Source organism: Nesoenas mayeri (genome assembly GCF_963082525.1).
Source record: "Nesoenas mayeri genome assembly, chromosome: 1".
Classification (NCBI taxonomy): domain Eukaryota; kingdom Metazoa; phylum Chordata; class Aves; order Columbiformes; family Columbidae; genus Nesoenas; species Nesoenas mayeri.
Window position 1 is genome coordinate 16,981,663 of NC_137541.1, and position 11,217 is coordinate 16,992,879.

At 41.7% G+C, this 11,217-nt stretch overlaps 2 protein-coding genes across 5 annotated transcripts; one reads left to right on the forward strand and one right to left on the reverse strand.

Moving 5' to 3' along the window:
• Window positions 1–783: 783 nt before the first annotated feature.
• On the reverse strand, window positions 784–5,291 carry ALG10 (ALG10 alpha-1,2-glucosyltransferase). Its single transcript, XM_080357167.1, has 3 exons — window positions 5,047–5,291; window positions 4,569–4,766; window positions 784–1,986 (listed from the first exon to the last, which is right to left on the reverse strand). Exons 1-3 carry the CDS (start codon window positions 5,209–5,211, stop codon window positions 931–933), a joined length of 1,419 nt encoding a protein of 472 aa, XP_080213293.1. The 5' UTR covers window positions 5,212–5,291; the 3' UTR covers window positions 784–930.
• TPRKB (TP53RK binding protein) lies at window positions 5,269–9,431 on the forward strand. Of its 4 annotated transcripts, none has more exons than XM_080357182.1 (5): window positions 5,269–5,316; window positions 5,639–5,851; window positions 6,568–6,690; window positions 6,967–7,143; window positions 7,965–9,431. In XM_080357182.1, the coding sequence occupies exons 2-5, from the start codon at window positions 5,711–5,713 to the stop codon at window positions 8,049–8,051; spliced, it is 528 nt and encodes a 175-aa protein (XP_080213308.1). In that variant the 5' UTR covers window positions 5,269–5,316; window positions 5,639–5,710; the 3' UTR covers window positions 8,052–9,431. The 4 variants fall into 4 exon arrangements, with proteins under 4 accessions (XP_080213308.1, XP_080213307.1, XP_080213310.1 ...); XM_080357181.1 differs by having other exon boundaries at window positions 5,290–5,380; XM_080357184.1 differs by lacking the exon at window positions 5,269–5,316 and adding an exon at window positions 5,408–5,422.
• Window positions 9,432–11,217: the final 1,786 nt, after the last annotated feature.

Genomic DNA, 11,217 nt, shown 5'->3' on the forward strand with positions numbered 1-11,217 from the left:
TTTAGTAATGCCAGTAGTATTTCTTTAAGATTACACATCAAGGATCTTAGAAAAACCCAATTCAATTGGGAGTGCGCTCATATCCTACTTCAATACAAACTTGTGAACACAGAACCTCAGGATATGAAAGCCTAATTATTTAAAAGGGTATTCGTGAGACTGCATTCCACTGTGTAACAACACGTTTCAGCCTGATATACCTCAATTACTCCCCTTCTAACAGGTCACATTATCAACTGCAATTCACCTTTTCTTGTACATTAACATTTATTTCCCCATAGAAGGTACATGCACATAGCCTCCATTGTATTTTCTAAATATCAGTTTGAAATATAATTTTTCAGAATGCTCCAATGATTTAAGAGCATACATTCTCTTTGAAAAAACAATGTCAGCATTTATCGGTAAAAAAATCGTGCAAATTCAGTGCAACATAGGAGGTTTTGAAAACATTACACTTTAGTAGTGGTTCATACCTTGACCACTAGCAAACCTAGATGGAAGTGGCCTGATCCAAGGAGTAAAAATGCACCCAGAGGTAACAAAAAGTTAAACATTCTGTTTTTGAAGAGAAACCTCTGAAACATAAAACTGTCATACCTTCAAGGGCATGTAATATAATATTTTATTATAAAGAAAACTGACTGTAAACATCTCCCTTATGTCACATTAATTACAGAAAGGTGTCCTCATATTGAATTTGTTAATTCCAGGAACTCTTAAATTCAATATATGCAACATCTTCACATTACATCGTATCAGATCTGACAGTCAGTTGCAAGAATATAAGCAAACAGCTTACTTCCCCAGTTGCAACCAGGTAAAAAAGTCCTTACATAATGCAAAACATATTCCTTCATTCCAGAGTCCACAGTTCTGAAACAGAAATAGGTTTTCCTAAGGGTAGGAAAGTATTAAAAAAAACAAAGGTCACCACATAAACCTCTGGATTTCATCACTATTTGGCCATTGAAACGTTTTGTTTAGAAAAAGATTAAAAGTTATGGTATTCACAACAATATAAAAAGCCAACTCCACAAGTTGTCTATACACAGATGGAAATGGAATATTGAGCCTATATATTAAGAATGGCAAAATAAAGTAACGAAATTCTAGCAATTTCTGAGGAACTGTGGCAGCTAATAAACATACAAAATACATTAAGATCCAGAAGATCGATTTTGATTTTAGTGTATCAGCAAAACTCCAGCCAGCAAATATATAGACTGGAACTAATACATATTTTACAAGTTCATGTCTTTGGAAGATTTTCCTCCAGACATAGAATGTATAATGTCTGTTATCTGCTAGTAAATACTTATGAACGTAGGTAAATTTCCAGATCAGGAATAAAGAGATGACAGCTACTAAGCTGTACTGCACAGGGTGCTTCCGTAACGACAGAAGGAATCTCCTGATTTTAGTAGGGGTCAATAAATGAGGGAATGAAAAAAAGACAGTAAAGGACAGAAAATAGAACAGCTGAGGAAAGTGCAAACAGGCTTCGTGGCTGCTTCTGTCACCAACAACAATTCCACCATTGACGAAGACAAAACCAAAGAAGATGGTTACTAATACAATGTATGGCCAAGTTAAAGCAATAAGTGTAACTAAGTTTTTAGGTGATATGAGATACTGAATAAGAAACTGCAATATTCTGATTAAATCTGAAAATGATCCTTTCCTGGAACAAATCTTTTCATCTTTCTTTTTATGTAGTTCTGTCTTCCAGGCTTCATTTAGCTTCTCTGCAACAATATTTCCAGCACAAAAAACTGTCCACACGATATTTGTCTGACGAAACAGGAAGCCACAAAATCCAAGGAGAGCTGAAGTTTTATGGTTACCATAAAGACACATTAAATAGGCAAAGAGAGTAAAAAACACTGATCCTGGGTCCGTATAATAAAGGAATGTAAAAAAATAAAGGATGGGAAACATTGCAAGAGTTAATGTAGACAAGATTCTCTGGAAACCAGACACAGCCTAGAGAAGAAACAGAAAAATGTGGTTAGCAATGTCCAATAAAAATAAAAATTAAAATTAAAAAAAAATCATTCTTGAGAATTCAGTTATCACAATATAACATATCTTATGCTCTTTGGTTCCATTACTGCACAAGCACCCATGCTATATTTTTGTCAACCTCCTGTTACATTAATACAGAGTGTCAGATTACACAATGTTAAAGTACAAATGAAAGTACAGAACATCATTGCAGGTGAGTAAAAAATACGGCAACAGAAATACACCAGCTTCTTTCATATGTCAGTTGTTCACATATTTGTGGCATTAAAATCATTGTGGGAGTATAAGTGCTACATATCTAGGATAAAAGAACTGCACAACTGGGAAAAAAATAGTTTTATGCTCCTACAATCTCGTCACCAGATTGTTTATTTGTGAGACAGTAGAACACATGTACTTCTACTATTGCCTCTTTTGAACCCAGTCCACAGAGCAACCAGTTCCAAGTTTCTAATCTTTGGCACAGCTTTTACTGTTTATCTTCATTATAACTCCTTAGTTAGAAAAGAAACTTTAAAGAAGGCAGGAGACCCTGCTGTTAAAAACTCCTAATTATCCCACTCACTACATGATGCAATGCAATTGACAACACTGAAAAATGTTGTGTGATATTTCTGAACGATGTAGGGTGGGGTGAAAGAGCCAGTCACCACCCTACTGAGAAGAGGAACAGAGAAAACACTGAGTTCAAAGAAGTGCCAACAATATAACTACGTTTTCTAATGCTTAGTCTAATGTCATGAAATCTTTGAGGTTTTTTGCATTCATATTTCCACCCCCAAGCATAAAATAAAATGTTCTGAAAGTGGAAAAAATTTATTGAATTTGACCCGATTCTGTATGGTCTTATCATATGCTTAACCATGAAGAGTCTCCTGTATGAAAATACATCAGAATAAATATTCTTTATAGTAAAAGGAATCCTTCAGTTATCGTGGAACAGGAAAAAATATTCTTACAGTTAAAAGTGAAACTAAAGAACTTCACTAAGGTGAAAGATTTTGAATAGGTCATTTACCACTGTAACAATTTATCTGCAGCACTGGTGGATGCTTCACCACTTTAAACATACAATCTTATTGTATCTAAGTGGAACGGTTATGGTCTGGACAGGCGGACAGCTAAGACAGGTAAAAACTGGCTGGATGGTTAACTGGTCACATTCCATCCAAAAGGGAGAGTAACAACCAGAATATCACAGGGATCTACACTGGGACCTGTCCTGTTTAACATCTTTATCAATGACTTGAAGGCAGTGAGATTACACTGCCATCAAGTGTGCAGATGACACTAAACTGGAGGGACCAGGCAATATGCTAAAGAGCAGAGCTGACATCCAGAGTGACCCAGACAGCATGGAAGAATGGGGCAACAGAAATACTATGAAATTCAACAAGGATAAATGCAAATGCCTGCACCTGGAAAGAAATCCCCACAATGATACGGGCTGGGCATGGAGCAGCTGAGGAGCTGCTGCTCTCTGGAAAGGGACTCAGGGTTCTTTGACAGACAGCAAGGTGAACATGAGCAGGCAGCGTGCCCTGGCACTAAGGGAACAGCTTCCTGAGCTGCATTAATAAGAGCAGAGCAGCAGAACAAAGGAAAAGATTATTCCTCTTTATTTGCTAGGCTGCATGCCAAATTTTGTGTTCTGTGGTACAAAAAAAGCACTAGTAAACTGGAGCAATGGCAGAGGGACCACCAAGACAGCTGAGGGCTGAAGCACCTGCTCTGAGAGTAGAGGCTGAGGGACCCGGCCTTGTTCACCCTGGAAAAGAGATGGCTTGGGGGGACTGAACAGCAGCCTCCCAACACCTGCCAGAATATCAACAGGTGAAGGGAGCCAGGCTGCTCAAAGTGGTGCACAGTGGGACGAGAGACAGCAAGCATAAACTGAAATGAGAAGTTCAGACTGGATGTAAAAAAAATACCCTTTTTCACTGTGAGGCAACTCAGGCATGGAGCGGGTTGCCCAGAGAGGTTGTGCAGCCGCTCTCCATCCTTGGAGAGTTTTCCAGCTGCCAACTCTGAGCAATCTGCACTGATCTCAGACCTGACCTGCTCTGAGCTGGAGGGTGGCCTTCCTAAGGTCCCTTCCAACTTGAATTATTCTCCAGTTCTAAATATTGACATTAAACCTGCTATCTTCCTAAAGAAAACATTTTAAAACACAGCTGACAGGGTTTCAACTCAGGATTCACTGGCAAAGTTTTGTGAAGTCTCAAGCAATTCCAACTAGATGAGCATCCAGACCTTTGCATAGTAAGTCTATATGCATACTAATTTGAACTTTCATTTCAGTGGGATTACTTATAGTTATGCACAAGAGAAAAAAGAAAAACAAAAAAACAAGGAGGATTGCATCCTGAGAAAAAAAGATGCTAAAAAATTTAGAGGAAAGGAAATTTGCCTCCTCGGCCAAACTGGTAGTAGTATTTGCAGCTATACAAACCTGAGTACAGTTCACATATGCAGTGAATATACACACAGCCACCAAATCTGCTTGTATGAGTGCATAGAATTATTCACTGTGACGGTACCTTATTCTTCTGATGGATCTTGGAGAGAAGTAAATAGAGCAAATATAAGTTCCCGGCACTGAAGAGCAGGTTGACGAAGCGGAGCATTCCCACGGAGCACACCACGCTCCCGGTCCAGCCGAGCAGCCAGGCCGCGGGCTTCACCGCTCCCACCGACACCAGGTACAGCCCGGGCAGCGTGGTGATCATGGGGTCCCACTGGAGACGGGGAGACACGGAGCGTTACGGACAAGGCAGGCAACGGGTTGTGGAACCATTCCCACCCACACCCCATGTTGTCAGTCTGGCCTTTCAGTGAGTTTTGGGCATTATCACAGAAATGTTTCGGCATTTTGAATCTTGCCCTGCGCGCCACCAGGTCACGGAAAGCAGAAGGACATCGTGGGCAGCAGCGACCACTAATGATTCCCCTGTCAAAGCGCCCGCGGTGTGCTCATAGAAACCATGGCCCTGCCTGGCCGGCGGCCCCGCGCAGCACCTGCAGGAAGCGGCCGTGGCAGTAGGCCTGCGCCTGCGGGACGTGGAACGCCTCGTCCATGTAGGGCCCGCGCTGCCGCCGGTTCACGGCCGCGAAGAGCAGGCACGACAGCAGAAACGCGCCGCTCATGGCGGCCGAGAAGCCGTAGGCCTCGGCCCGCTCCATGCCGCCGCCGCGCTGGCCGGGAAGGGGCCGCCCTTCCGGGAGGGCTGAGCGGGGAGGAGGGGCCTGGCGGCGCGGGGCCGCGGCCGAGGCGCTTGGCGGGCGGCGGTGAGGGGCGCCGCGCAGCGGGGCGGGGCGGCGGGCAGCGCGGTGCTGGGCGGTGGGCAGCGCGGTGAGAGGCGCCGGGCAGCGGGGCGGGGCGGCGGGCAGCGCGGTGAGGGGCGCCGGGCAGCGGGGCGGGGCGGGGCGGCGGGCAGCGCGGTGCCGGGAGGGCGGGCGGCTCCTGTGAACGCGGCCGCTGCGGGCGGGCGGGGTTCGGAGAGCGGCGGGCGGGACGCGCGGCCTGTCCCGGCCGGGGAGCCCGCACGCGTGGGGTTTCACCTCTGAGAGGCGCTGAAAACCGAACGTGAAAGGTTTGGTGTTGTTAAAGTTGCGTTGGACAGGAGACAAGCGCGGCTGCGTGTGGTCGCTCCCCCGGGCCGCCCGGCGCCCGCGCTGCGCGATGCAGGTGACGCACCGGCTGGAGCTCTTCCCCGAGCTCAGCGTCACCATCCTGCTCTTCAACCGCGTGAGAAACGCCGCCGCTCTGCGGAAAAAAGCCATGGAAGGGGCCATTGAGGGAGCGTTAATCAACCCTGCGATGGTGAGTGAGTGAGTGAGTGAGTGAGTGAGTGAGGGCTGGTGCCGGGTCACAGCCCTGGAGGCAGCGTGGAAACCCTGCTGTGTGGGACGTCTGAGGAACCACCTGTGTCTGTCATCCCTGCACACGTTCTCAGCTGTCCCTGCACGAATGTCCCTCCTTTGCTTTCATCAAAGTGGTATCTGTGCGAAGAATGAGCCTTGGCAGCACTGGCCAAAACAAGGTTGACTTGATTCACTTCACATCCTATTTGGTGGAGCTGTTTAAACCTATTTACATCTCCAAAACGTTGTACTAACTGTTTCACGTTACCAAAAATCACCACTGCTTGGAGCCTTTGTTCTCATTTAAACCCATAACTAGTTTCTGAATCTTTTTTTTTTGTTGTTAGAATTAGCAAAGCAGCAGTTAGGGGGAAAAAAGAAAAAAAAGAAAACAAAAACTAATCTAATCTGGCAATTTACTGACAGAAGTTTTATTAATGTGATTCCTTTTTCAAAAGGTTCCAGAAGAGTGTAATCTTTCTGTCAAGTATTATCCATGCAGTAAATAATCACATTGACTTTGGAGAGCAAGAATTGCTAAAATAACTGTCAGAATACGGTACTGGTCACTTCTATGATCGGAGACTTAGGCTATCAAAATTAAGTCATTTTTTTTTTTCAGAGTTCAAAATAGTATGTTAAATTTCTGTTTAATTTCTTTGTTGTATTTTACAGATTGTAGATCCTTTTCAAATTCTTGTGGCAGCCAACAAAGCAGTTCATCTACACAAGATAGGCAAAATGAAGACCAAATCTCTCTATGCAGAAATTATTTTCAGCCTTTCACCAAACAACAACGTAAGATTTACTGAACAAATCTCTATTTTTTGCTTCTCCAAGCTTACTAAGGTCCATGCAGCAAAATGAAATATAGGCATTCATTTAACTGTTAATCTGTTTGCTAATAGAAGTTACTGTTATTTTAATAATAGTGATATGCTGTTATCAGAATTCTATTAATGTAAAATGTGTGTCAGTTTATATTCTTGGTTCATTTTAATCAGTAACTAAAAAGGTCGCTTACACATAGTGAGAATGTGATTCAGTATTTTGATATATTTATTCTTTTATTAGATTTCAGATGCATTTAAAAAGTTTGGCATTTCAGACAGTGACACAGCAGTACTCATTGTCCTGGTTGTGGACAGAGAAAAACCTGTAAACCTGGAAGATATAGCATCTCAAGTAGAAGGCCAACAGGTTTCTTTAGATGAACTCCCCCAACTTACAGACACTGCCAAGGTTAAAAAGGTATGTAGCCAAAACAGGTGACTGGCATAGAGAAAAGATTTTTGGTTTTTGGTTGTCTGATTAAGTAGCAATGGACATTATTAACTTAGGGTTTGTGTTTCTTTAGCATGACTGGAAACTTCTTTTAAGTGAAACTTGATTGTTTTTTTCTTATACCGTTTTTACTCTGGAAAAAAGTTCTAGTTGTCACACCCTGACATCACAAATTTTAAGTCATCAAATGCTTAACATTGTCAGAAAGTTCGAACATAAAAATAAATTCCAGATTGCTCCCTACCACTCAGTCATTTTTGCTTCCTGTTTTCTCAGGCAAATATCCGTGTAATTAAAAATAAATTTTCAGTCCTGAACAGTTTCATCATCTTAAGCACATAAATAGTCCCAGCATGGGCGGCTAAAATAAAAATGTGTTGATGAACTGCTAGGAGCTGTGTTAGGGCATGTGGGCTCTTAACACATTACCATATGTTAGGTCGGTATCTTGAAGTGTATGTGTTCCACTTGATTAAATTCAAGTAGTTCAAATTGTCTTGATCATGTCCATCAAAGTGACAATGGGAACCTATGAATATAGTTGGACAAATCATAGTATATAAAGTGCAGTACTATTTTCATTCAGTTTCTTAGTTTTCCTGTGTCTCTTAAAATTTCAGTATTCACTTGGTTCCTCAGTCCCAATTTTGTCTTGCAGGCCAGACAAGACAGGAATTTCTAATGTAAGAAGTGGGAGAGAGGAGGAAATATTTTGGTTTTGGAAGGTACATGACCAGTTTTTTTCTTCCTTACAAGGCTTTTATGTTTTTCTTCTTTTTTTTCTGCAGATGTACAAAATTACTCCGCAGGAAGAAAAAATGAACACCTTATTGGACAGTATTGTTTGCAGAATGTCAACGAAAGATGTTTTATGACAATCTGGAAATAAATATTTTTTAAAGGAAAAAGAGGGTGTTTTAAGATGTAAAGACACTTCATTGGAATTATTTCTGTGTATCAGAGAAAGGGGTGTAGTACGGAGTATTTTGATGACATCTGGGCTTTGACCATAAATGAGCAGATTTGGATATGAGGGTAATCTGAGCCCTGTTCTAAGCACAGAGACCGATTCTGTTGTGCAAAGTAGAATTTGCCATTGGCATTTCTGTCCATTTGTTCTTTCTTAACAAGAAGAAAAATCACTTTTGACAGTATCCTAAGTTGTTCATAAACAAAAGGCTTGGAAGTCTGTGCTTTTCTCTTTCAACAAATGTTTTGCTAGTCCCAGACAGGATTCAAACATTGTAGATAATTTTTATTAGCCCTACCCTGATTTGTTGTATTTTTACACCCCTAAAGGTTTATACCCTTTTAACAATAATACTGCCAGAAAAGGTGTGTCTGTGGCACAAAGTATTGCCGATGGAAAAAGGAAAGTTTCTGTAATCTCTGAGCAGCACCTCCCTCTTTGTCCTAATGGGGTAGAGTTGCTGCCCAGCCTTTGGGGAAAGGAAGAGGCAGGAGGGGCACTGTGGAGCAGAAGCATCGGAGATGTGCACAACAGTAAATGAGGTCAGTAGGGATGATGCTAAAGTGTTAGCAGCTGACACTCCGATGTCATCAGATACAGCGTGCTGCTGAGGTACTGGTGTGTTGCTGCGGTACTTCAGTGTTGATGTTAAAATGAGAGGTGCTTTTCCTTTGTAATACTGGATTATACACGGTGATGCTGACTTCCTAAGGGCTGGTTTCTGGTGGAAAATTCACAGAGAAATTTGCATCATGGATTTACTCACTTAAATTGTTGATATAACTTACGTAGCAGTCTGAAAGGGTCATTGAACTAATTTTGTTGAACCAGTGATAGGAAAGGTCATCAAAGGGAACTAAGAATAATGTTGATTTCCAGTAGTCACCAGGTAATTTAATCATTGTCCTAATTAGGTAGAAGTCCATACTGTTCGTTATTGTTACACTGCATTGTTTTTCTAGGACATGTATAAAACTGTATAGCTGTCTGAATTTTTGGTTTTTGGTTTTGTGTTTTTTTTGTTTTGTTTTTCTAGTGTTCTCTGAGGTATTTACAAGATTGGGAGAGTACACCCCAGATTCTTCCACATAGTGTTCAGGAAAACAAAATACATTTTAGGGGAGAGGCAGGTCTGAGTTAGAGTTGAAATGTTATCCACTACAGTAAACAGACCAGCAAACTGATGTATAGACCTAGTATTGTCTGTGTGTCTGTATTTAATATGGAAATCCCTAGCTTCTGTTTTGCGTTTTGATTTTGGTTAATTATTCTTCCCTCTGTTAAAACACACTAGTACAAATACCATCCTTTTCTTACCAACCAAATTAATGGTAAAACACTTAGCAAGTATCATAGATCACAGAATGGTTTGGGCCTTCAAAGGTCATCGAGGTCAACTCCCCTGCAATGAGCAGGGACATCTTCAACTACATCAGGTTGCTCAGAGCCCTGTCCATCCTGGCTTTGGATGTCTCCAGGGATATGCCTACCACTTCTGAGCAATCAGGACCAGTGTTGCACCACCCTCACTGTAAAAATTTCTATCCTATCACTACATGTCCATGTAGAAAGTCCCTCTCCAGCTTTCCTGTAGGCCCCGTTTAGTCACTGGGTGGCTGCTATAAGGTCTCCCCAGAGCCTTCTCCAGGCTGAAAAGCCCCAAGCCTCTTGGCCTGTCTTCATAGGAGAGCTGTTCCATCCCTCTGGTCATCTTTGTGTCCCTCCTCTGCACTTGCTCCAACAGCTCCATGTCTCTGTTATGTTGGAGGCCCTAGAGATGCACACAGCACTGTGGGTGGATCTCACCAGGGCAGAGCAGAGGAGCAGAATGACCTGCCTGGCCTGCCGATCACACTTCTTTTGATGCAGCCCAGGATATACTTGGTTGCTGGCCTGCAAGCTCAGCAAGTACCAAGGGAATTACAAGGTCTATCAAATGAAATGACACAGGAGAAATGGATGTTCTGATTCCTTAGTTTAAAGATGGTTTTACAGAATGTATCATCCTACATAAAGGGAAATGTGAGGCAGTAGTAAAAAATGGGGCTTGGAAGGGCTTCAGTCTTTTAAAATAAAATATGTATAATGTCAGCACGTGAGAATGACCATGGAAAATAAAGACTTGTTTTCCTTTTCTGACAGTCCAGTTGGTACATGGAGTATATCATCAGATTTCCTGGCTGAACTGCTGACATTGTTTTTGGCAGCTTAAAGTAACAGCTGACAGGTATCCTTAAACCACAGCCTTTTTTGAACATGTGTAAAACATCAGTCTAGTCTGTTTAATATAAAAGAAATATTAATAAAAAGATCACTGTAAAATAATTGATACATGTTCCAGACTTGGCTTCCCAGTTTCTAATGCTTGTCCATCTATTTCATTGGTGTAGAAACCGTAAATATTTTGTTACCGTTGACTTGAGTTAAATTATGAAATTGTGACTTATTGTGAGACCCGAATGGGCTGTTTTCATGGTGAATTTACTGGAAATAATTTTTCGGAGCTGTAGCCTCCATAGTATCATTCAGTCCGGCAGATGATTTGGGTCTGTTGGCAGTGAGAGACTATACCATTACCCTGCAAGACCACAGTTTTCCTCTAGTCCTAGTTGCATTACCAAACTAAACTAAATTATTTACAAAAAACAGTCGTGTAGATTTTGACCCTGCAAAGTTACACTTGTCTTTCTGAACACATAAAAAATTAGTAAATTTGGATCTGTAACTGTTAAATCAACCACCACTGGTTTCCACCAAGGTAAAAGTTTAAGAAAAAAGATAGGCTTTCAAAACATTTTGTGTCCTGCTGCTGTCTCCTCTGAACTTTCCTACCTCATCTCCTCTATCACAAGGTGAAAGAGAGGAAGATGAAGCATTTTTAATACCTTATTTGGATCTCCATTTTTCTTTTCAGAAACATTTCAGTTTACACACCCCTCCTGCTTATGGATGGATATCAGAATGGGGTACACAATACTTGTAAGAATTGTGTTGTCTGCAGGTACTACATAATTACAAATGTGTATCTGGCTGTTCCTATGCATTCAAAATGTCTTGCAGTTCTTGTTTAT